This window comes from Tiliqua scincoides, chromosome 1 (genome assembly GCF_035046505.1).
Source record: "Tiliqua scincoides isolate rTilSci1 chromosome 1, rTilSci1.hap2, whole genome shotgun sequence".
NCBI lineage: Eukaryota > Metazoa > Chordata > Lepidosauria > Squamata > Scincidae > Tiliqua > Tiliqua scincoides.
In genome coordinates, this window is record NC_089821.1 from 69,478,019 (window position 1) to 69,504,721 (window position 26,703).

Consider the following 26,703-nt stretch of genomic DNA (forward strand, 5'->3'; position numbering starts at 1 on the left):
TCACAGCATGGGGCCAAAGCCTCTGTGCCTAATCTCGAGACTGGGGGTTATCAATGCCTGCTTGGCATCATTATAGGGTGGGTAGCGGAAGCTGTTGAATTTCTCCAGACCCATGCAGCGCAAGAGGGTGCCGCGTTTGTTAGTGAAGGTGTCAAAGTTGAACTTGCCATGGTACTTGCCAAATCCACTGCATCCTGCAACAACAAGAAAAAAGCATATAGATCGAACCCGACTCACAGGTAGCTGCACAGCCTGGGCATATATCTTCAACACCTAGGCAGGGAGCGACCAGCCAGCTCTTTTCAGGCAACATCATTTTTAGGTAAATGGGCCTTTGCAGGCAGCAATAGGAAAGGGATCCCATCGCACCACTCAGGCATCTTCCACAGCACTCTAACCTTTGGTACTGCATTTCTGCCCAGGCACTTTAGATGCATACCCATCCACTGATTTTCCAGGAATATGCATCCCTGGACAAGCCAATGCATTTTGCAGTGCAGAGATGAAAATTCCTGAATAATCCGTTGATGTCTATGGATCCAAAGTGCATGGGCAGAAATAGCCCAAGTGGTATACCTGAGTAGTATCTCTTTTTAGGGCTGCACTTCTAGAACTTGTCACTGGCAAATAAATACTTTGTTAAAGTGGCATTCATTTCCCCTACAATGATTGTTATGTTTGAACCAACATCATTCATGCTAGGACTCCTGTCTCCAGCAAGCGTGTTTGAAATGGCGATCTAGGTGTACATAGATTTGGGTTTAGAGGCTTCTTTTGGGTAGTCACTCCAACAAGCCATTTCAAGCAGCAAGTTGGTTGACTCTTCCACACTGGTGGATCTGCTAAAGAATGAGGATTTAAGCCTTCCTCAGAAGCCAATATTCACCAGAAGCTTCTACTCTAGTTGGTGTCATACCTAAGTTAAGAGAATTGTCCTCAGAGCAGTAAACTAGACTATTGCTATTTGCTATAATTTGGTTAAGAAAGGGTTCCAAGCCTGCTGTGTCAAACTTCAGGTTGGAGCCTGGCCTAGCAGAAAAGCTACTCACAAATCTACCCTGCCTGCTGCTTGGCAGGGCAGGCTGAGATGCTTACATGCAATTAGTTTGTGCATGTGAACAACACAAGCAATATATAAGCCAACAAGGAAAAGACTGTCCTCTTGTCTCAGAAACACTTTTGAGAGAGGATGGCTGCTGCATAGACATAGTCTTACAGGCTGCCTATGACACTGGAAGAAGCTTAAGAGAAAGAGTGAATACAGAGGCAAGGGAAATAGAGGCCTAGTCATACCAATGCCACCATATGGTAGGGTGATCACCAGAAACTGCATCATGCAGTCATTTCCACAAAATCCACCACTGCTGATGCAATCCAATACTTTGTTGACAACCTAAAGTGAGGAAAAGTACACAACAGTATCAGAAGCAAGTCCCACTGTGTTAAGTGGGGCTAACTCCCACTTAAAGTATGTACAGCAGTTATTCCCAAACTTTTTAGTACTTGGACCCACTTTTTAAAACAACACTCTATCAGGACCACCTTGCTTTATGAGCCTTAAGAAAAGCATTTCACTTTACCAGCCAAAAGCCTGTTTTTATTCTTTTTCCTATGGTGGGGGAGACTGCCTTCTGGAGCAGTAGTTGAGCTCCATGTTCATCAGATTGGGACTGTTCTGGTAGCATTACATTCCCCTTGGCCTGGCCTTCATTGAGAGCCAAGGCTTGGTTGCCTGCTCATGAGTAAGCACACATATGTGGCTCAGTACAGCTTCCTTGCCAGAGTTTGTTTGTTCCTACGTTCATCAGACCATTCTGGTGGTGTTGCATCCCCCTTGGCCTGCCCTGTGAAGTGGACCAAAGCTGATTTGACTGCTTGTGACTAAACATGCACATGCAGCTCAGTTTCACTTTCCATAGGGCTCAATATACCTTCCTTCTCACCTATCAGCTTGTCAGTCATGACCCACAGTTTGGGAACTGCTGATGTATAGGATTGCAACCCTAGTCACTTTGGGTCATCATCCCTCCAAGCTAACCTCACCTATCCAAAACAAAATGCCACCTGAATGGCTGGCTAGGAAGTATTCTCCTGCCTTCATGGTACAGATGAAAATACAGTACTCCTTTCTCAGGCTGCAGACCCATGCAAACTTACTTAGGGACTAAGGTTGCAATCCTAAACATAGTTACTTGAGAGAAAGGCCTACCAAACACAGTGGGACTTAGCTCTGAGCAAGGAAGCACAGAAGTGAGCTGTACAGGTTTCTCTCACACACACTTTTGGAATGGAAAGCAAAAACTGGAGATCCAACATGCCCCCTTCTCACGCCCAACAGCAATTTCCAATGCAATCTGTATGCCACTTAGGGCACAAACCAATCCTGCGCTGGAGCAGGCAAGCCAGGAGGCTTGTGCTGCACCCAACGCAGGTTCATTGGCTGCAGCGGCTCAGCCAGGGGCAAGGGGAAGCTCTTCCCCTTATGCCTGGGTAAGGGCTAATTGTCCCAATGGGTCTCCTTGGACCTGCACCACCTCTGGAGATGGCACAGGTCTGAGGAGAGGGGAGTGGCTTGAAGCAGGGCTGCCCATCGCCCGCCCTCCCCCATCCAGAAACGCCCCCTCATGTCTCCTCCCCGCCCCCTGTATTGGAATCTGGAAGAACTGGTGAGGAGGTGGATGTGGTGTCAGCAGTGGCCCCTTTAAGGGTAAGGCCTGGGCATCCAGCAGAGTGTGCTGCACAGCTGCAGCCACTGGAAGGCAATAGGGCCCTCAGGGATATAAGGAGCACCTGAGGCAGAAAGGGTTGGTGGGTTTTGAAGGAGTGCAGGTTGGAGGTAGAAGAGGAGACTGACTTGGCTTATTGAATTTGGAATCTGACTGGACTTTGGCTTTGGACTTCCTGATGGATTTGACTGACCTACCTGGAACCTGACTTTGGACTGTAACTTGGCTTATTGGCTCTGGACTCTGATTTGGCAACTCTAATTGATTGGACTGGTTTACTTGGCATCTGTGGACTGGAACTGGACTCTGGCTTTTGCTTACCGCACTGGTGAGTTGCACAAGGGGGACTGATCAACCTTAAGCAGGCACGAGGCCCAGTGGATTGGAATTTGGCAGAACACCCCCCCCCCATGCCTACCATTGTCACTTGTGCCAGCATGGGTGCGCTGACACAAGTGGTGGTGAGGAAGCTGCCGCGGAGGCTTCTGCCAGCCTCCGTGCGTTGGCACATCTACATGCGTCGACGTGGCTTCCTCCCACGGCGGCACAAACGTGCTTTATGGCACATTTGCAACCCTCCTATGCCGGCCCAAGGGAGTTTGGGCCAGCATAAGGCGCAGTTAGGATTGCGCCGTTAAACAGTAAAGGTACATAGAGCTGTATCTTCAGTAACTACTCCATACTTCCTGAACTCCTCCTATGTGGTTAGAACTCAGCCTAGTCTAAGCATATTCTGAAAGCAATGCAAGTCCTTCTTGATCACCTGCAGTTATATAAAGGGGCATGGGTTACTGCTGACCGTGTTGGATAGTGTGAAGTATAATTCTTAAGCATACCTTGTTGTTACTGGAGAAGGCATAGGCAGCCAGTGGGCGTGGCCTGCAATTGATGAATGCGATGGCTGCATCCAAGTCTGCCACAGTGACAATGGGCAAGACAGGTCCAAAGATCTCCTCTTGCATGACTGGCTCCCATTCTTTCACATCAGCCAGTACAGTAGGAGCTGTGGGTAGAAGTTCACATCAAGACATATACTCCTACTTGCTGCCACATCCAACCATGCAGTCACAGCCCCAAAGCTGTCCTCCCAAGTGCTCAAGCACAGAAGATTCTTTTCCCTTCTGTCTACCCTCACTGACTGTAATGGAAATGCGCAGGGTCCCTTGAGGAGATGGGGTGTGGTGTCAACAGAAGCCCCTTGCCCTGGCAGGCAAGCATAGGGTTAACCCCAGGGCAGTGGGTATGCTGCACAGCTGCAGCCACTAGAAGGAACCAGGTCATTAAGGGATAAAAGCAGGACCTGAAGAAGGGAGAGTTTGGTGGGTGTAGAAGGAAGGAGCTTGGAGTGAATGAGAGAGTAGAAGGAAAGGGCTTGGAGGAGAGAGAACTAAACTGATGAATTAATGGACTGAGCAACTAATGGACTGGCTGATGGACTACTTGCTTTGCTGACTGATGGATGGACTGACTAATGGAGAGATAGACAAATGGACTTCTGAGGATTGCTGGAACAGAGACTGCTGGAGATTGGTGCTCCCATGACCTGCTGAAGACAAAGTTGCTGCTGTGGTGGTTGGAGAAGCTGCTGGCAGAAGAGGGAAGGAAGGAGGACTTCTGCAGGCTGAACAGGTGAGCTACCCTCGTGGTGGGGTCCAGCAGTGCGGAACTAGGGCCATTGTGGGGGAATACAGGGAGCTAATTAGCTTAAAATGGGCATAGGTTCTCAAGGCAAAGCTTGGACTGGGAATTTGGCAAAACACTGACGCAACTTGAGCACTTCACAGATATCCTCCTAGATATCAAGGATAGTGGGACTCTCCGTCTTTCCCCCACACCACTCCATTTGCTCACCAATATAACGGTCACACTCATCTGTCTCTCCGCCAATGGCCACTCGGCCACTGTTGAGCAATGCTTTGACACGACGAAATTCATTATCGTTAACCATGCGGCCAAAGTCAGGCGAGTCCTGGGGTACGCAGCCGTAGAATTCGCGGATAGCTTGGCGCAGGCAAGGCATCAGTTTCTCCTGTGCTTCAACAGTGCAGAGCACATAGTCTGGTGCAATGCAAGTCTGACCAGCATTGAAAAACTTCCCCCATGCTATTCGGTTAGCTGCATTGTGGAAATCACAACAATCATCCACGTAGCAGGGACATTTGCCCCCCAGTTCCAGAGTCAATGGTGTCAGGTTTCTAGCCGCTGCAGACATGATGATCTTTCCCACACGGGTACTTCCTGCAGAAGTACATCAAGATGTGAGCAGTCACAGGAAGTCACATACTTGGAACTGCCATGCTCAAAATGCCCTCACCCCAAATTCTGCATTAAGAAACTCAAATTTTGTATTTGAGGAAGAATTATGGGAATGGCATTCCTATGTATGTCTGGTCAGATGCAAGTATTCAATGATGCTTACTCCCAAGAAAATGCTGCACTTTCTATGTACAGTATTGCAGCCTGTATTAGCCTATATTTATTTTGCTCCCAATAGAGCACACAAAATTTGAACACTGAATTACCTAATGCGGACATGCAATGGGCAGAGTGCTTTGTTAGTTGTATGGTACATGCATCAATTAGAATAATTGCCAACTTGAAAATTAAAAAGCAGAGATCACCTGTAAAGAAGATGTAATCAAAATGGTTCTCCAGTAATTTGGTGACATGTTCAGGGCCACCTGTCACCACAGCAAATGTATCCTGCAAAACAAGGGAGAAGGCTCATGTCTCATTACCTCCAGTCAGTCCTTCATCCACCTTCCCATCACACACACTTCTCCCGATTATTTAAGGGGTTATATATACACAGTGCGCGAACTGTGTACTCTGTGTACTGTGTAATCTGCCAAGATTTTGGACTGATGATCAACCTTAAGAAAATACAGGTCATGGTTCAGGATGTGGACTCACCTCCCTGCATTACAATCTCTGCGCATGAACTGGAGGTTGTCCATGACTTTGTGTACCTTGGCTCAATTATCTCCAACACTCTTTCTGTCGATACCGAGCTACACAAACGCATCGGTAAAGTAGCTACCACATTTTACAGACTCACAAAGAGAGTCTGGTCCAACAAGAAGCTGACAGAACATACCAGGATCCAGGTCTACAGAGCTTGCGTCCTGAGTACAATTTTGTACTGCAGTGAGTCATGGACTCTTCGCTCACAACAGGAGAGGAAACTGAACACTTTCCACATGCGCTGCCTCCGACACATCCTCAGTATCACCTGGCAGGACAAAGTCCCAAACAACACAGTCCTGGAATGAGCTGGAATCCCTAGCATGTATGCACTGCTGAAACAGAGACGCCTGCATTGGCTCGGTCATGTCGTGAGAATGGCTGATGGCTGGATTCCAAAGGATCTCCTCTAAGGAGAACTCATGCAGGGAAAGCGTCCTACAGGTAGACCACAGCTGCGATACAAGGACATCTGCAAGAGGGATCTGAAGGTCTTAGGAATGTACCTCAACAGGTGGGAAACCCTGACCTCTGAGCGGCCTGCTTGGAGGCAGGCTGTGCAGCATGGCCTCTCCCAGTTTGAAGAGTCACTTGGACAACAGACTGAGGCAAAGAGGCAAAGAAGGAAGGCCCATAGCCAGGGAGACAGACCAGGGACAGACTGTACTCGCTCCCAGTGTGGAAGGGATTGTCTCTCCCGAATCGGCCTTTTCAGCCACACTAGATGCTGTGCCAGAACCACCATTCAGAGCGTGATACCATAGTCTTTCGAGACTGAAGGTTGCCAACTATATATACACATTACATGCATACAATTGAGCCATGATACTCTTTCTTAAGGGCCACTTGGCAAAAGAAGAATGTGCAAAAGGGAATGGCAGGGAGGATATCTTTAACCCCTTTCATGCCTGTATGCAGCAGATTGCATGCAAGTACCTTGTGTACAAATATACACTTTCCCCTCTTTGGATTCCTATAAGAGAAAAAACTGATTGCATGCGTGCGGGGGGGGGGGGATTTAGAACAGGGAAATGGCAGAAATGACATCCAGGATTGTGGCTTAGTATCATAAAATTGTGCTAGCCGCTCAGCAGTGTTTCTCAAACTGTGGATTGGGACCCACTAGGTGGGTTGTGAGCCAATTTCAGGTGGGTCCCCATTCATTTCAATATTTTATTTTTAATATATTAGACTTGATGCTGCCATTATATGTGACTGCATTTGGGGAAATGGTACAGATCTGTACTTTTAACAGGCTACTGTGTATATTCTTTTAACAATGATACTTACACAAAGGGACTTACTCCAAGGTAAGTGTGGATAGGATTGCAGTCAAGGAAAAATGTTCCTGCTTGATGATGTCACTTCCAGTCGTGACATCACTTCGAGTGGGTCCTGACAGATTCTCATTCTAAAAAGTGGGTTCCGGTGCATGCTAAATGCGCAAGAACCACTGCCTTACAGTGCTTTTAAATGTGGGAAGGAGAGAAAATGCAATGCCTGGTCTCTACCAAAAGGAAATTTAAAAGTTCATCTACTCATAGTGAATGCTTCCCCTCCTTGTACAATAAGAATTCTCCTTGTACAATAATGTCTCGTGTATACTATTTTTACACCTGGTAAGTGAATCTGTAGTAATGGCGATCTTATACTTGCAAACACAGTGGCTTACTAAATGTTATCATTAAATGTTTTAAATAGATGGGATTAAAACCAGAAATGGTCCTTTCCAGCTTTGAAACAGCAATGGGGGGGGGCAGAATTCAACCCAGGAGCACAACATGCCATGAGAGTGGGGTGTAGTGCTTCTGCTTCCACAGCAAAAATCCCTACTTGCCTACCTATGACAATATGCCTCTTTGGTGGCAATCTGCAGAAATTGCCACTTGGAAGCAAAGTACCACTTCTGGGATATGGATTTTTGCTGTGCAAACAGTGGAGGGGAAAAGCATTTAGTCCCCTTCTGATTACGGAGTTGTGGTTGCTCCCATTATTATTCCCATCAGATATAAGTCCCAATGCAAGATCAATGAGGGACAGGCCTTGAAATAAGTACCACTGCAAAAGACTGCACGCTCAAGCAGACAAGCTGTTTTCTGGATTCCGTGTCTTCTTCATCTAGTCCAGCCAGGACAGTAGTTCTAGCCAGCCCACCTGCTGTGACAGGCATGCACTAGATTATTGGGCATTTAAGCACACCTGATTAACTCAGAGGTCAGGTAGAGATGCCCAGGTAGTCATAAACTATCCAGTTGGACATCATTGAACTTAGGGTTTCTTACAGCGATGGGTGTTCCAGCTTGGCTTCTTCCATGAAAGCATCTATGTGTGGTCAAGTTCTTATCCACTTTCATGGGGATCAGAGAGGTGTATGCTCGAAAACTAAGGCCCTGAGTAACTACAGATAGGGACTAGTGAGCTAACATTGCTTGCTTGTATTTTTTCTAAGATGCATACCTGGGCACTGCCAACACCCAAGGTATTTTCTAAGCTTTCTCATTTTATTCTTTCCTCCTTGTTTTATCCAGCCCCAAACCCTATTTCATTTTAAATAAACTCTCATTTTGTGCTTTAATTCTTTACTTACCAGTGCTTGGTTGAACTTGGAGCCTTGACCTGGTCCTCCTCAACCCTTGGCTATACACCATTGGTTAGATTTGAGGGAAACTCTCCATGTAACTGGGAGGGAGACTTTTGATACTGATCTGTCTCTGACTTTGACCTCATGGTGGCAGTGGAGTGTACTGATTTTTGGCCCTAACACAGGACAGATCAAGGGAATGAAGCACTGGTTTCAGGGTCCCCTACCCCCACCTTGCTGGTGTCACACTTCCACATTCTAAATCCCACCAGCATCCTTATACTGATGGGATCAGTATTGACCACATACACACTAAGGAAGTGCAACAGCCACAATTTTCAAAAGCAGGAAGACAGTATATCATGAACTATTGTGAACATGATTACATTTTGAGGAGAAAATAAAATAGGTTGAGGACCCTACCGAATCAAGATAGCATGGCAGAAATTCGGCAAGGAGCCTTGCAGTGCAGGGGCTTTTCTCTGAAGGTTTGATAATTGCACAATTCCCTGGTGGGAAAGAAGAATACATTACTGTGGCAGTGAGAGATACACAAACCCACCACCTGCATGGATCAGGCCAGCAGGAGCCACTATCAAAAGAACAGCAGAACAAGAGGGTTCACAGGTAACAGTTGCAGCAGGATTTTGGGTGGAAGCTTCTCACTTACCAGCTGCAATAGCCCCCACCAGAGGTGCCAAGATGAGATTTATGGGGTAGTCATAAGGTGCAATAATGAGTACCACACCAAATGGGTCCTTGCGGATAAAGGCACTGTCAAATTGCATGGCCTACAAGAAGATGAGGACAGGAAAATTCCATGGATCAGAGTGAGAAAATAGCAAAGCAAGTTACAGAAATAAAGGTGCTTGTTTGCCCCGCTGTACAGGCTCACCAGTTGTGGCCTTTTCCTTTCACTTAATACTTGGCTTAGCTAACCTAATCATTCATTTGTTTTATGTTCACTTCTCTCAGCTTTGCCAAAGGACCTGCAAGGCCCAAATCATATTGGAGATGAAAAGATGTAATCCCTTACTGAGGGCGTAATCCAGCCCTTGACTTGAAGTACCAGCCTGCAAAGGCCGACACAAGCCTCCACGCTGGCTTCCTCCACACCGGTTTTGGGTTATGTTGGCCCAGATGGGCTGATGCAAGGAGCAAAGCTAGTCGAGGGGGAGGTGGGAGGGAGGCGTTCCTGGGGGTGGAGGGAGGGCAGAGGGAGCCCCCAGGGCTGTGCAGGGAGCAAGAGGCAGGGCTGGGATAAAGTAGTTATGCTGGATCCCAACCCCAGTTCCCAGGGAGAACGGAGTGGCTTCAAGCCACTCTGTTCTCCTCAGATTTGTGCCACCTCAAGAGGTGGCGCAGGTCCAGGAGACCTATAGGTGCCAGCAAGCCTTACCCAGAGGTAAGGGGAAATGTTTCCTCTTGCCTCTGGCTGAGCCGCATATGGCCCCTATCCTGCGCTGGAAACAGCGCAAGCCTCTTGGCTTGCCTGTTGCAGCGCAGGATAGGTTTGCGCCCTAAGTCTTTAAAATCATTTCTTCCTAGAAAGTTTTTCAATGCCTCCTTTAAGTTCATCAAGGTTAGCCAATATGTGCATCAGAGCAGATCAGGTGAAAAAGAATTGAGCTTCCACTGTTGGATTAGGGTTTGGAAAGCCTGATATTCCTAGAAGATATGCATATTAAGCTTCAGGAGATTTTTCATACATGATGCTAAAAGCACTTTCAAATTTTTTGTTCCCTATTTGGGTGCAAGTGAGTATGTTAATGGAGGATAGAAAGCAAAGGAATAAATCCCTTATTAAACTGAAGGGCTATTTCAGTCATCGTAGGTTTTGCATTTATACAACAGACTCATGAACAGCAAAGGAACTTTCAGCGTCTTGTATGAAATGCACCAAAACAATATACAGTAGTAAAATGGCTTTACAGAGGCTGCAGATGCAATCTTATTAAGAGAACAGTCCTGAACTTCCCAGAGCCTGGTGGAGCAGCGGCGCCAAAGTGGTTAAATCCATCGTGTGTTGAGACGCAGCCAGAGATTTCCTCGTGGGAAGGGGATGTTTGTCCCCTTCCTTCCTGGAAAGCCCCTGCAAGCCCTGCAACAGGCCATCTATTTTGTTGGAGCAGACTTGAGGGACTCTGTGTCCAGCCTTCCAGCCTGACACAGAGTTCAGGATACAGTGGAGCTCGATCCCACCCCTTCTCACCTTGGTTCCTCCGCTCACACTGTCCTCCTGCTGCCCATGTTCTGCCCTCCCCCACCCGCCACTCTGAGGCCGCACCACTGTTCAATGACTTCACTTAACTCTGACTGAGGCATATCCTATCTCTTCCACTGGGGCCGGCTCCTGACTGGCGCAGGTCTGGTGCCAGTGCTCCCTACCCACCGCTTGCCACAAACATGGTTTACGGCACTTTTATGACACCCAGCGCCTGTACCGGGGCTCAGCGCCATGCTAGCCCAGTTTAAGATCGTGCCCTAAAGCACCTGGACTACTCCTCAAAGTGAGTATCAGTACAACAGGTTTGAAAGGGGAGAGACACCAGATCCATCTTCAGTTTGATTAGATAGCACAGCCTCTGGACCCTTTTTCCCTTCAGGCAGAGACCCATCCTTCTTTTTCCCTATAGGAATTTACATTTTCTCCCCATCTTAATTTGGCCTCCTTACTAGGGGTTTTTCCACATATTCATCCTTCATCCAGCTGCTCAGGTTGTCGAGTGCAAACTTCACCTCATTCTTAGTGACGGCAGTCTCAAACCCACTTTCAAAATGGGGCTGCAGGGGAAGACAAAAAGACATTGGTGTACACCAGACACCCACACCAGACTTTAGTATGCTCTTAAACAGCCCACCTCCATATAGTAGGCAGTTCTGGTTCCTCTAACATTTATAAAACTGTGGTCTGGTCAGAACCTCATTCAGACCATCACACTCACCTTACGCATATCTTGATATTGGGCATGCAGGATATCTTCCTTCTTCTCATCCAGGAAGCGGCCAAGTGCCTCCAGCTGCTTCTTCCGATACTCCATTGGGTGGGTCTTTCCTGTTAGCCAGGTGGCCTTCAGACTAGTGACCAGGCTAGCATAGGGGTTGGAGCTGGGGAGAAAGCAGAAAGATGCTCACAGAATTAAAGGGTTTCACAGGTATTGTTAACATCATCCCTTAAGGCAGGATACCCCATATTCTCCTTGGTGGAAATTTATTTCAGAGCTAGCATAGCGGCTAGGAGTCTTACAAAATACTCCTGGGCATGTCTACTCCAATGTAAATGCCACTGAGCTCAATGGAACTTGCTCCCAGAAATGTGTGCCTAGGATTGGAAACTAAGCTACAAATCAGGACTCCCCTATTCAAAACTCTTAATTCAACACTGGTGCAACCGCAATGTAACCCCAAGGTAAGGGAACAAATGTTCCCATACTTTAAGAGAGCCTCTGTGACTAGCTCCCCATCACAAGATGCAGTGCATGCCCCACTGGTATGGCTGCACTGGCACTGGAAAATTGGATAGGATTGGGCCCACTGTCAGCAAGCCACTCAGACTCAGGGCCCAATCCTATCCAACTTTCCAGTTCTGATGTAGCAATGCCAATATGCCATATGCTGCATTCTGTGGTGAAGGGGTAGCCATGGAGGCCTCTTCAAGCTAAGGCAGGGTTTCTCAAACTAGGGTGTCACAATTCTGTCTTTTGTGGAATTGCATTCCACTGGGAATTCTGCATCCAACTGTGTATGGCATGACAGGGTAGCTCCTAAAGCCGTGGTTTTAGCGCGTTATTTTTCCAGGGTGTGTCACCCCCCTCGGCGTGTCACCTGGTGTGGCCCGCACCCCCCTAGTGACGCCACTGCCCAGCATGGAGATACAATGATGCATCTAAAAGAGAAAGTGTTATAATAGGTATCTTCAGTTACCCTCACACTGATGGGGTAAATTTACACTCAGGTCACAAAAAAGAGGGGGGGGGGAATTCTAGAAACACTAAGGGCACAATCCTAACCAGGTCTACTCAGAAGTAAATCATATTTTGTTCAATGGGGCTTACTCTCAGGAAAGGGTGGTTAGGATTACAGTCCATATTACTGTTGGTTAGTCCTGGAACCAACCAGAGGGTGACTCAGGAATTAATCCTACATGGCTTTCAAAACCTAGTATGAGATGTAAGTGGTGTTGAACAGAACAGTGATCATCGTGCTATCCAGTAACTGGAAAGTTTCCAAGAAGGACTAATCCAGGCACACTGGACTTCAACAGAGGGGACTTCTCAAAGATGAAGTGACTAGCAAAAAGGAAGTCAGAGGGAAAGTCAATAGGGTCAAATCTCTCCAGAGTACATAGAAGTTATTTAAAATGCCAGTAACAGAAGCTCAATAAAAATATATAGCACTAAGTGAAAAAGTATGGCTAGATCCAGGAAGATGCCACTGTAGCTTATGAGTAGGGGGGGAAAAAATACTAAAAAGGCAGGAAGATTTCAGAGATCCTGAAAGATCCTGCCCAAATAAGGAGAACAGAATGAACACAAGTTATGGCAATATAAATGTAAGCTGACGATAAAGACTCAAAAAAAAAAAAAAGGAAAATGTGGAGCATGCTGCCAAAAAAAAAGCAAACATTAAAAACTTACTAAGCAATTTCAAAAGCAGAAAGTTGGCCAGGGAGACAGCCGAACTCTTAGATATAAGGAATAAAAAGGAATCTATAAAAAGAAATGGAGGTTGCAGAAAAGCTGAATGTATTATCTGTCTTCGCTATAGAAGAGATAAGGCAGAAACCAATGACTGAACTGATTTTCTAACTGATTTTCTTAGGAGGCTCAGGTCGGAGGGCAGCCCAATCCTAACCTGCACTGACGCAGCCAGGCCTCACGACCAGTGCTGTATCTAGCGCAGGTTAGGAGACAGCTGGAGGTCTCCTCAGGGTGAGGGGATAAGGGGTAAAATTGTTAGAGGATAAGTGGCTGCTCATATGATGACTATGTGCTACCTCCAGTTCAATGGCAGTGTACCTCTGAAGAGCACTTCCAGGAGAGCAATGGAGGAGGAGAAGTATGCCTACTCTCCTCCATCACGAGCATATTTATTAGAGAATCCTACTGAACCTACTGGAAGTTCCAAGTAAATGTATGTAGGATAGAGCAGGATATGTGAGTTTACATACTATCTGATGTTTTCAGGCAACATATGAAAACCAACTCTCTGTGCCAGCGGTGCTCAAAGTGCCGCACACTGGGAATGTGTTCCTTGGCATTGCCGGCACTTTTGGATGCAGAGTGCCACACGACTGCAAGTCCTGTTGCGTCTGCTCTGGCCTGTCATGATTGCTCTGGCCCGTCACGTCTGTGGTCAATGCCCCAGCGGGCATTGCGCCCAGACTTTCGCAACAATGCAATGGGACTTGCACTCCGGAACCGAAAGGACAGGTTACGGGAGGGAAGGATTTGGCTGAATACCAGATCTGGCCCTCTGGCTGGGGTCTGCCCTGCCCTGCTCTATGCTTTCAGATTACTCATAAGTAGAGTAATCTTTACTCATACCCTGAAAAGACTTCTCAGGACTTTTCCTTACCTACATGAGCACTGCTTGTCTCCACTATGCTGAGGAGTGTCCTTGCATTTCTGTTGTTGTCTTGGGCTCTGCTGTCCTGCACAGGGTGTGCTCTGCTTGTCTTTATGGTGGAAAGAGTCCTCCAGGGGTTTGCACTTTTGTCTCACACTTTGCTGATCTACAAACACAGTGCTCCGTTTCTTTTCAGGTTGTTTGGGGAACTCTGGAGCTTGGCGTTCTTTTCTTGTGTCACTCTGTCCTGCAGGCAGGCTTTGCTCTATTTCTTGAGCTAGAAAAAGATACAAAAGGCATCAATCAGCTGTGCTCTGGTTGGTAGAAATTCCTACTGCATTTAGCTTATACTATAATTGATTCTCTCCTATGAAAGGAAAAAAAACTGTTGCATTTATCTTCGGTGCTGCTTTAGGAACATCTAAACCTGTTTTAGGTCCCAATCCTATGCTGTCCTGATGCCTCAGAGTACAGTGGCACCAAAACGGCCACCACTGTATCCTGTGGAGTCAGAGCAGCAGCCGGAAGACTCCTCAGGGTAAGGAAATGTTTGTTCCTTCACCCCATGTAAGATTCCAGTGGCCCCAATGGGTCTACTACGATCTGCACAAGCTACTTAGCTGGCTCAGACCCAAAGAGATGTGTGTTGGGTTCTGCAGCTCAGAAGGGGGGATTCAGTGGCAGGATTCAGTGGCAGCCTCTCATACTGTCCCTCTCCCCCTCCCGGGCCCAATCCGCCCTCTGGCCTTCCCTCCCTCACCCCAATTTCAACCCCTCTGTGCCTTCCTCCATCCCCACCCCGAAAAGCTTGCCCACTGGCCTGCCCTTCCTCAGCATCCTCCTGATGCAGCGGCCCAGTGCGGACGGGTGTCAGCCAGTCCACCATCACTGTCTGTTTCCCACAGGCCGCAAAGTGCCTCAGGGCACTTGCATGACAGCTGTTGCTGGGACAGCACTCAGACTACTGGCACTACCTCTGCAGAGGACTGGGCTGTCCTTCCTATGACCTTGGGCTCAAAATACTTCTCACTTTATTTTTTTTATGGGTGAGAGGGGGTTGAAGCCTGTAGGCTGAAGTTTTACTGCTGGTTCTACTTTCTCATTCTTTTGGGTCAATACATCCAGTCAGAGTCGGAAGTAATAACAACAGAACTGCCCAGTATAATTCACTGAACATGAGAGAGATGTCCACAGTGGTGGAAATGCACAACCACACAAAATAAAAAGTCACACTAATTCAATGTGAAGCACTTGGTAGCCAGGGTCAGGAAGTAAGGTTTGGAAGTGATGCACAACTACACAAAATGTTAGTGTTAGGGTTGGCATACTATTAACTGGGACAGTTTTGACCAGGGCAAAAGCATGGTTTTTGCCATCCCAATTAAAATTAATTTGTCTCCATTTAAGATTTCATTCAGTTCTTTCAAGTCATACCAATTGCTTTGGATTAAATTAGTCCTAGTTATGTATTTAAACTACTATTGCCTAGATCAGGGGGCCTCCAAACTGTGGCCTGCGCACACAGAGAACATCCTCTCAGGCGCAGCAGTGGCCAAGTCTTCATCACTCCGCTCCACCTCCTCCTGTCTTCATGCCTGATCTTAGCAGAAACTCGCACTGGGCAGCCACTTTCACTGCCAATTGCCCCAGAAGGCTCTGTGCCCCAGTTTCCCAGGGGAAGAGGCTGCCCGGCTTGAGTTTCTGCAGAGATAGGGCACAAAGATGGGAGGTGGCAGGGCAGAATAGTGTGGCTTCACCACAGTCATGCCACACCCGAGAGGATTTTCTCAGTACACTGGATCTGGCCTGGGGCCTGTAGTTTGGAGGCCCCTGGCCTAGAACAACAGACTGGTAGATTTAACTTTGGGTTGTGTATAAAACAGGTAGACATATTAACGTGTGTCATTTATATAAAATGAATGAACACTAAGCGTCAGCCTGTTTGTATACATTTTGTTTGATGTTTTGAAGAAAAAAGATCTATTACTGAAAACTTTAACATTTCATTCAAACCAATGTTTCTTAGCCAGTGGTATGGGTACCACCAGTGGTACCTGAGGTGTATCTGGTGGTACTTGCAGGACCCCAGGACCCCTCCTGCCTGGCAGTGAGACCAGGAACCTGACATAACCAACAGTGGTAGGAGGCTCCAAAACATGCTTTCCCATGCACAAAAAGCCCTCCTGTTCTGGCTGAAATGCTCTCTTGTCCACCCTGAGCCTCCTACTGGTGTTTGTCGTGTTGCATCTGGCCTCCCAACCCAGAAGTAACTGGGCTACTTGCAATGATGTCATCCCCAGTTACTTCTCATCAGGGATGGGAAAATCCAGTGGGGTTTAACTCATGTGGAGTCACTGAGTCACCACCCCCCACAACCTGACTAGAAAAAGAGTCATAATGGGGCACATTCTGAGTAGCCAAATCATCCTTTATTGACTCTAAAGGAAGTCCCCCCCACTCCGCCTTTAAAAAGCCTGCTGTGGGGAAAACAAGGCTGCTGCTGGGTGGGTGGGTGTGTGTGTGTGTGTGTGTGTGTGTGTGTGTGTGTGTGTGTGTGTGTGTGTGTGTCAGAGTTCTCTTTAAACACTCCCCTGATGACCTGTCCATCTGTTAACAGGGCAGGTGGGGTGGAAGGGAGTGTGAGAGAGAGCAGGACAGAATAGGCAAGAGGGAGGATGGTCACAAGCAGCAGCTGCAAAGCTTACCAGGATGACCCAATCCTTTGCAGCCTTACTCAGAAGTAGTCCCACTGCAGTTGGTCATTGAAAGTGGCTTCCTCCCCCCCATGCAATGCAAAGCATGATCACTATGAACATCCCTTCCTCCTCTCCCTCCCTGGGTTTCTCAAGCCAATTGTAAGGCAAGAACTCCCCATTGGCTCCTTCTCCTGCTCTCAGCCAATGAAAATATCAGAATGCCCATCCTTTATCCAATGATCATCCCTTCCTTCCTTCCTATCAGAAAGGAGAAAAGAGAGCCCAGTCCTACCTCCCCCCATTCATTCCAACATTTACCCTTTCTTGCCTCCTGGCTGGAATATCCCTGCTGCTTGCCCGGTCGGAATGCTGCCCCACTAGGTTTTTCACGCCGCGAAAACATCAAGAAAGCACACCCAGACACAGGCAGACTTGAGTCAGCACATGTGGGATGAGTGCCAAGTCAGGGGGGCCCTGACTCAAGTCTTTTTCAGAGTCTTCCACGTGTGCGACTCATGAGTTGCCAAGTCAGTGAAAAACACGCATTTTCGCGATTTGAGTCTGAGTCCCATCCATCCCTGTTTCTCATGGTACTTAGAACAGGTGAACCATATTAAGTGGTACAGCAGAGGTAAAATGTTGGGAAACACTGTTTAGATGACAGCCTGTTTAGATTACAGTATAAAATTAATCTGTTGCTGATGTGAGCCTAGACCAGGGGTGCCCAAACCCTGGCCCTGGGGCCACTTGCGGCCCTCGAGGCCTCTCAATGCGGCCCTCAGGGAGCTCCTAGTCTCCAATGAGCCTCTGGCCCTCTGGAGATTTGTTGGAGCCCACACTGGCCTGACACAACTGCTCTCAGTGTGAGGGCAACTGTTTGACCTCTCGTGTGAGCTGTAGGATGAGGGCTCCCTCCAATGCTTGTTGTTTCACATCTGTGATGCAGTAGATGAAAATAGATGAAAACAGGAACCCAATCCTTTTCCATGCATTTCTCCAATGTATTAAAAGGGAAGTCTTATCATGTGCAGAGGTATAACACACTGCCCAGGTGCCCAGGGCAGTGATGTCATGTCACATGACGTGGTATCACATGAAGTTACTTCTGGATTCTCCCTGAAGAAGGGGGAACTTGCTGCAGTAGTCTCACACCTCCATTCATTCCCCCATAGCTCCCCTTAAAGAGAAGCCTGCACAGGAGAAGGAACAGGGGGTGTGAAGCCACCAGCACCTCCTCTGTAAATACGGCGGAGCCTGAGGGCAGTCATGCATCCCCTTGGCTTAGCGCCTGGGGCAGGTGCCCTTCAGGCTCCGCCCTAGTTACACTTCTGTGCATGTGCCCATCTTATCTGATACAAAGTGTCAGCTTTGAATGTGTTTTTGGTAGTTATCAGCAATCAAGTACAGCATGCCATTTAACACCCCTCAGATTTTTATCATCTACATGAACTCTAAAAATGCCCATGAATAGGTCAATTGGGCTTCCACCTTTGCCCATGCTGAAAACAAAAATTTTTGATACGAGTCATTATACTTGCTAAATCCAGCTGCTGTAGCTGCAGTCCAACCAGCTAGCACAAGCCGGAAACTGTCTGGAAGTCAGAGTTAGTTTGATTTAAACAGAAATGGAAGCATCATTTCCAACCTAGAAATATTAACTAAAGTAAATTCAATTTAGTTAATATTTAATTAATATTAACTTGGATTGCTAAACAAGGTAAACCACATATTAACATAAATGCTAGAATTGTTGCAGGTGCCACTTCTTCATGCCTCTCTCCCCTTCTAGGTTTGGCCACATGGAACTACCCAAGGGGCCAGATTTGCCCCAAGGACCACTGGCTGCTTATTCTTGGAACACATACAGGTTCCATTGACACTCTTGTATGTTTGTATAATTTAAATGAAGTACACCAGTTTAAAAAAAACAAAACGATGACAAGATTGCTATATTTTACCTTTCTGTAGAATTAATTTAGTTTTTTTCCCCTTTTCTGTAAATACCAGGGGGGAAAATCTAATAAAACCAAGTCATTATTGATACCCTTCTACTTGTTTTTCCTGAAAAATTGCCTGTTCTGCACAATGAGAGCCTAGATTGTCCAGGAATCAATATCTATCTCCAAATGACTACACAAAGCAATTCTGAATGATTTTAACAGGATCTCAGAGAATTTCCAGCATTCAATAATATCAGAAAAATAACTTCCTGGAATAACTGTGATCAGCATTGGCAACCATACCTATACCAGTCACTATTATACAAGCATCCAAAATTATGCTGAGGGGCTAGAACAAGCACCCCTTGGAGAGAAGGATATTTCCCATTCTACTTCCTTGTCCTTTACCTCTTTCCATAGTTCCAGCTGTATTCCTCAGCCTGTACGTCTGCTTCTTCACCTCCTACTAGCTCTCGATGCAACTGGTGGGTGGAAGGCTCAACAATTTATTTGTGTCTTTAGGAGCCTTAGGGCACAATCCTAACCAGGTCTACTCAGAAGTCTATGTTGTTCAATGGTGTTTACTCTCAGGAAAGTGTGGTTAGGATTGAAGCCATAGACTCATCACATTTGTATTGACTTATTTGCTTTGCAGCTTCATCCTCGGCAATGATGATTGGCTGCTGGCCAAAGCCATCTAAGAGTTAATTGGCACTGTAGAAAGGGGGCAGGCTCTTCACCCCCACCCCCACCCCCCCCCCAAACCACAAGAATAAGAAGAAAACAGTCAGCGCAAAGGATATGACTGGGAAGGAGGAAATACTCCCTAAGGGGCATGTGGAGGCTGAGTTGTCCTTATGGAACTGTGGACGAGGCAGGAGTACTCAGTGAGGTCAACAGGCCCATAATATAAGAGGAATGCCTTTTTCATACACTAGTACTTTTCTTGGCTGAGAAGTCTTGAGAAGAGGGAGTGGAATATAAAAAAGCACATCAGTAAATCCTCCTCTTGTACTCAGGATAGGAACCAGATATCTTTGATGGAGCTCGGTGTAGAAGGGACAATAAAGAATGGAGTGGGAAATGGTCTCAATACATCCCAGCCCACAAGGGCATCACCTGTCATCATGAGCTATCTTATGAAATTTCCCAGAAAGAACAGGAGCACATTATGGCTGCAATCCTAACCACACTTTCCTGAGAGTAAGCCCCATTGATCAAAATAGGACTTACTTCTGAGTAGACCTGGTTAGGATTGTGCTCTAAATCTAGCAAGGGAGAAGGCTCTCCTTGTTTGATAACTGAGCAGCGAGTATAGATATGAGGCTACTTGACAATACAATATAGGAATCTCTAGACTTAATGGGGAACATGCTCTATTTGCCATGCTGTAAAGATCCTGCCTTTCAATGTCAAGAAATGTGTTTGATGCACTGAAATGCCTCTTGATATGGAAGGGAGCCTAGACATTCAAAAGACAGGCCGATCGAGTTAATTTTCTTTTCCAAAATGGTTTTAGCAAGGGGCCGATTAATAATAATAATAATAATAATAATTATTATTATTATTATTATTATTATTATTATTATTATTATTATTATTATTATTATTTATTCAGGTATTTCTATACCACCTTTCTTGGTCCTCAGATTTCTCCTCGGACTTTATTCAAGGCGGTTTACATAGGCAGGCAAATTTAAATCCCCATAGGGATTTTTACAATTTGAAAGGTTCTATCTTTCAAGAAACCACAACACTCAGGTGTTTCTTTCTTGATCTGGTCGCACATTCTGGCCTCCATCCTCCCATGCTCAGAGCAGATGGAAGATCTGCTCAGAGCAGATTAGATTCAAGGAAGATCATATAGAGCAAGCTTCAAGGGTCATAGTTGTAATATATGCACAGTCAATAATTAATATCCATCAGCCAGGCCATGGTTTTTAATAATGCTTGGCCCATTTCTAGGCACAAAGCTGCATAAGCTACACAATTTGGAGGACCCAAGATTTTTCGCAGAGATTTACCTTGGACAGACTCCAGGGCTTTGTTTAAAACCTCAACCCAAAGGGGAATTCCATAAAATAATTGGGGAATCACCTTGGCATTAAAGGTCTTCAAGGCTGCTGGCACGTAACAGTTACCTCTCGCATTGAAAAAGCCAGCGATGGACTGACAGGTAACGTTAGCTGTATTAATTGCCATTTTCTGGTGAATAGCCCAGGAGAGATTATAATATAAATTTTTAGACCAAGGTATTTAAACTGTTTAACGTGTTCAAATTTGTGTCCATTTAGTTGCCAATTATACAGCTTCCATGTTCTAGGGAACACAAGTATTTAAGATTTGTCAAAATTCAGCTGTAAATGGTTTTCGGACAAGTACTCCAAACACTTTCTCAAGAGGCGTTTTTAACCCTAACGGGTCCGGGACATTATTACAGCATCATCCACGTATAAGAGGATCAGTACGTGAGTGGATCCTAATCTGGGACAGTGCCCATCCACCTCAGTCGGAGAGGGAGCCAAATCATTAATAAATAGAGTAAATCGGGTAAACACACCTTTGTCTGGCTCCCTTGTCTGACACAATTTGCCTTGTAAGGTTCCCTGCAGAAGTACACTTTATCTGGCAGGTGGCACGAATACGCTACCTCCTAAGTGATTCTTCTGCGGAAATAACAAATACTGTGGCAACTTTCCTGTATCAGCTCACTGAGCTGCGCAATCGAGAAGCTGATTTGCTACCTGGTTGACCAAATGTATCTAGTTGTAGATTTGTTTTATATGCCAATAAAGGATTCTATTCTATAAGAATGCAGTTCCTTTCCTCTCCACACATCAAGATGTGAACAAAATTTCCTTTACTAATTTCTTGTGGCCCGCCAACCTTGGCAGTGCGCCAAGTGCTGCCCCCACTTCCTTGGTGATGGACTGGCATCTGGCCCTCCCACTCTGTGGTCTGGAAAAAGAAGAGGGGGTGGAAGGTTAGGGAGAGGATAGTGGTCAGCTGCTAGAGTATCTAGCTGGATGCTGGAATGAGTGGTGATCTTGAAACCCCGCACTCCATCATAATCCTGTGCATAACATGGGAAGAAGGCCTGTTGCTCACCCAAACCCCTATGCACACCTGAAAATAATTAAGCTACCTAAACAGTAGGGAAGTAATAAGAGAGCCTTCATCATGTTGTGGACCACTGTTAATGAGCATCCTGTGATGGAGGAAACAGGTCGGGCTAGAAACACTGCAACACGTGCAGCCACAAGTATTTGTCTTTATGACTTTTGCAGGGAAGCGTAAAACTTGGATTGCTTGTGATGGGTGAGGTATAGCAACTCAGGCAAATTTGAAAAGTGCTCAGTCACACTGTCTAAACAATCTGAGGTCATCCTGGAACACAACCTAAAGAGTTCATACCAAACTATGTTCCAAGCAGGATATATATCTAGACCAGCAGACCAAATAGGGAGAGCGATACTATTGTTCACCCCTTCGTTTATCCTTCTTAGCTGTTGTCCGGCTTTTAAAGAGAAAACTCTAAACAGAGTCACTTCAGGACACTAGAAAGTAGCAAAAGTAAATACAACACAACAGGAGATGCTGTGAAATCTCCTCAGAAGCATTCAAGAAAAGACAAAGGGTACAATCCTGAGACACCCATGGGCCGGCACAGATCCCTTGCGCCAGCGCAGGAGCGTTGTAAACATGCTGTAAGGAATATTTGCACCTCCTCCGAAGGAAGTCAGGCTGGCGCACGGTGTGCCGGCTTGTGGAGGCTAACACAAGCCTCTGTGCTGGCTTCCTCGGTGAGGCTTGTGTTGGTGCACCTGGGCCAACTGCAAGCCTCTGGATGGGCGGGAAGGAGGCAGGAGGGAGGCGTTCCTGGGCGGGGAGGGGAAGGCAGGTGGTGGGCAGCCCCAGGAGCGGGCAGGCGGGCAAGTAGCGGGAGGTAGGGCTGGGATCCAGCATTTATGCTGAATCTCAGCCCTCGTTTCCAGGGAGGAACTGGTTTTAACTGGTTTTACGGTTACAGCATGGTGCAGGTGTGAGCTATGGCACAGGCAACATTCAACAAGTGCTTATGAGACACATTTCATGGTACATTCCAAACCACAATACTCCTGCAAGCTGAAGAACGAATTGAATTTTTCAAGGGACAATATATTTGTGTCCTCCGGCAGTGCAATGATTTCTGAACAAATCCTAGCAGATAAATCTGGCTTCCATACAACAGCTGAGTTGCATTTGCTGTTTTATAAACTCATCTGGAAGAAGGCTGAAAGCAAAGAGCTTTGCTAGTTTGAAAACTAGCAATTGCATAACAATTGCCTTGTTACGAAATGTGGATGGCTGTAGTGAGAAATTACAGGGTGCTATTCAGAAAGCATGATAATTTGTTTTTTAACTGCTTTACCCAGGAAATGGGGAGAGAACAAGTGGAAAATGAGCAAGCAGACCCGGAGAAAGAGAGACATTTGGGAAATGAAGGAAAAGTGGACAGCAGGAGAGGAGTGAACAACAGCATCCAGGAAAAAGGAGACTGTGAGAGAGTTGACTGGGATGAAGGGAAGAAGGCAGGGAAGGAGCGTTTGCTGGATTGGCACCAGTAGTGCTTGTCTACACTAAGGATGGGCTACCCACCTCCTTCTACAGCTCTGGGAAAGTGGTGTGGAACATAACTGGGAGAAGCACACCAGAGGAAATTACAAAGCAAGTGCCAGGTAAGACAGCTGATACAAAGACTTGACACGGGCTTGGGACAAAATTGATGGTACAGGACAAAATTTGGACTAAACCGATGGCACGGACAATTTGGAATTTTACGCCAACAGCTTAATTGTAAATAAATCCCTTCCCTTGTGAGCAGCATACGTGGAGTCTTCCATCTAGTCATTTCTGAAAGGGCCAGGTTCCCGAGTCAGGATGTCACAAAAGAACCTCTTAAATGCAGCACTGTCCCCACGAGGAGATCTCCTTAGAATATGTTCCCCTGAGTTCAGTGGGATAGGCTCACAAATGAGTGCAGCTAAGACAAGACACGCAGCAACTTGTGAGCTTGTGCCTGTGCGTTCAGGATTAGGACAACGAATCTTGTGAATGACATCCAATTTAGCTTTGTGGTACATCTTGAATGAATAGACTTGTGAATGTTTTCTAATCTCTCCTATTGAAGAATGGCACCTTTGCACAGAATGTCCAGTTTGAGGAGTTTGAAATGCTCCCTGGGTATTGCTTTCAATGGGACATAATTCTCAACTAAGAATGTGTGGGACCGTAGCACTGAAGTATTTGGAGAAGGTGTTTCAAGATTTTATCCATGATTACACTTTCCACCATCATACCTGGAATAAATATTAGGCTGACCAGCCTGTATTTTCCTGGCATCCCTCTTCCTCCCTCTTTTCTGAAACATGGGTGTTACATTGGCTCTCTTCCAATCCTCCAGCACATTGGTCGTTTTAAGGGACAAGTTGCATATTTTAGTCAGAATATCAGCAACTTCGTTCTTTAGTTCCTTAAGTACTCTTGAGTGGATGCCATCTGAGCCTGGTGACTTATTGATCTTTAATTTGTCAATTAGGTCTGAAATGGTTTTTAAAATCTCTATTTGACTTGGAGCCCAATCCTACCTCTCCCCAATGTTATGAGGAACAGTAGTGCCAAAATGGCTGTGGTTATATCCTGTGGGATATATCCTGTAGGTGCCACAGTCTCCTGACTGTGTCATGTTGAGCGTGTCAGGCCTCAATGGGTCTTCTCAGATCTGCGCCAGCCCTTGAGCTGGCACAGAACCAAGGACACCTATATTAAACACCTATAAAACTGCTGTTTTATGCTCTTTTATTCTGACTTTTATCTGACTACTGTTTTTATGGGTTCTGCTAATGTGTTTTTAATATGTTTTTATCTGTTGTGAAATTATGTTTTAATCTGTTTTATATGTTGTTAGCCGCCCTGGGTCCCTTTGGGGAGAAGGGCGGGATAGAAATAAAGTTTTATTATTATTATTATTATTATTATTATTATTATTATTATTATTATTATTATTATTATTATTATATTGGGCTTCACAGCTCTGGAGGGGGGATAGGATCTGGTGGCAGCTTCTACTGCTGTCCCCACCCTACCCACTGGCTTGTCCTCCCCATCCTCCCCCACCCTGAAAGCCCTACCTGCTGAGCAGTGAGGAAACCTATTGCCCAGTGCTTCCGCGTTTTGTCTGCCCACACTGTGGTGCAGTGGCCTCACCATTGGTGCCGGAGTGCCCTACAGCACTTTTACAATGCTCAACGCCAGCGGTACTGGGGCTGCAGTATCAGCACTGGGCAGTACAGGATCAAACTGTCAACTCCTTAGTCAGGAGGGGGCAGTCAGACAGTGGCATCTGTCTGAGGACTTCTGCCATGAAGACAGATGCAAAGAACGCATTTAGTTACTCTACAATCTCCAGGTCAACTTTTATTGCTCCCTTCCCCTCCCTCACCAACCAGTAGGCCTTCTCTGGAAGGTCTCCTACTTCTATCATATAGATGGTGTCTCAGTATCTGTGGGGATCCCCCTGCAGACACCAAAACCTGCAAATAATGAAATCCATGGGTTCTGACTCTCACGGGCTCCAAATGTGACCAGAACTTGGTTCTGGACACACCTGAAGACCTGAGGGCTGTAAAGGCCACGTGTGGCCTCAAAACTGCCTCCAAAGGCCATTTCCGGTTTCCATGAAAACTGGAAGTGGCCTTCTGATGCTTCTGGAGGGCATTCTGAGACCCATGAAGGCCACCTGTGGCCTCTACGGATCTCACAGCCTCCCAGACATGACCCAGAACAAGGTTTTGGTTGCGTCCGGGAGGCCTTTAGTGGGTCTAGTCGCTGGTTTGGAACCCACAGTCGAAAATGTGGGTCTTAAATCTGCAGACAAGCGGGCTGGACCTGCATTTGAAGAAGCTTTCATTATCCCCTGTAACGTTGCTGGCCATGTACACCTCATAGTATTTCTTGGCCTCCAGTATCATCATCTTATATTTTGTTTGCCAGAATTTGTGTTCCTTTTTATTTTCCTCATTAGGACAAAACTTACAGAAGGAAACCCTCATTGCCCTTTTTAGCCTATCTCTGCTTGTCAGTTGTGCTGGCACTTTCCTGTACTTAGTCAAGCCCTTCCTCCTTTGTGTATACAGCTGGGCTTCTATTACTGTTGTTTTAAACATCCTCCTTGCACTTGGAGAGATTGGACTCTTCACCTTCCCTTTCAGCTCCTTTTTAACTAGTCTCCTCATATGGAAGAAGTCTACCCTTTGGGTTTTCATTTCACAATTGCTTGGCACTCTTTCCCCAACATGCAGGGCAAAACAGATCATAGCATGGTCACTGTTCCTCAACGGCTCGGTAGCATTTACATCCCTAACCAGGTCCTGAGCACCATACAATATCAAGTCCAGGAGTCATCTGTCCTCTGATGGGCTCCATGACTAGCTGCTCTAAGTCACAGTCACTTAGCATATCAGAAAATTCGTTCTCTCTTTCATGACCAGAGAATGAATTAACCCAGATGATATGAGGATGCAGTAATCAAGACCCTCATGATGACAACCCTTTCTCTCACTGACACCTCCCTGATTTGTTTCCTCATCACAAGGTCCCCTTCAGGTTTTTTGATGAGGAGGATGACATTGCTCCTTGGGCCTGGTAAATTAATCCACAATTTAATATCTAAACTTAGATTCTAAACTCAGTGGGGCAAGCCTGGTATTTGGCTCACAGTACTATACAGAACAGTATAGTGTACTTATGGTATTGTGTTGATGATAAATAAATAAAAAAAGTACTTAACTGATATGAAGGTATGATACAGTATTTTTATTACAGAAGCAAAACATTTACCTGCCAAATATAAGACTGTGCAACCAATGTCAGTAAAGCTGCAATCCTAAACATACTTAATATGAAGTAAGCAACTTGGAACTTGGTAACATTCTAGAGTAAGCATAGTTAGGATTAGGGTGCAAGTTGTGAGGCTTAAAGAGTATTGATAGGAGGAAAAAAATCTGACTTAAATATATGACTACTACACAGAAACAGATATTGAAAAACATTGACTTAACAGCAGGGATATATATATATATTTTTTTTTATTTACTTACTTTAAGACATGGGTACAGGAAAAATCACAAACATATATGTACAGGGTAATACACAAGGGAAAAAACACCAGGAAATCGCAGAACTGTAGC

At 46.0% G+C, this 26,703-nt stretch overlaps 1 protein-coding gene across 1 annotated transcript; it reads right to left on the bottom strand.

The window, feature by feature from the left end:
• LOC136644876 (aldehyde dehydrogenase family 3 member B1-like) lies at positions 1–25,485 on the bottom strand. Its single transcript, XM_066621075.1, has 10 exons — positions 25,403–25,485; positions 11,217–11,379; positions 10,948–11,055; positions 8,942–9,062; positions 8,695–8,780; positions 5,348–5,429; positions 4,578–4,964; positions 3,563–3,729; positions 1,294–1,393; positions 1–194 (listed from the first exon to the last, which is right to left on the bottom strand). The coding sequence occupies exons 1-10, from the start codon at positions 25,483–25,485 to the stop codon at positions 1–3; spliced, it is 1,491 nt and encodes a 496-aa protein (XP_066477172.1).
• Positions 25,486–26,703: the final 1,218 nt, after the last annotated feature.

Excerpts from the sequence above, each read along its gene's own strand:
- LOC136644876 (XM_066621075.1), bottom strand. The coding sequence starts at position 25,485 with ATGATACTGGAGGCCAAGAAATACTATGAGGTGTACATGGCCAGCAAC. Across the intron at positions 11,056-11,216 it reads AATATCAAGATATGCGTAAG|CCCCATTTTGAAAGTGGGTT; the intron begins GTGAGTGTGATG and ends CTTCCCCTGCAG. Across the intron at positions 195-1,293 it reads CCTACCATATGGTGGCATTG|GATGCAGTGGATTTGGCAAG; the intron begins GTATGACTAGGC and ends TTGTTGTTGCAG.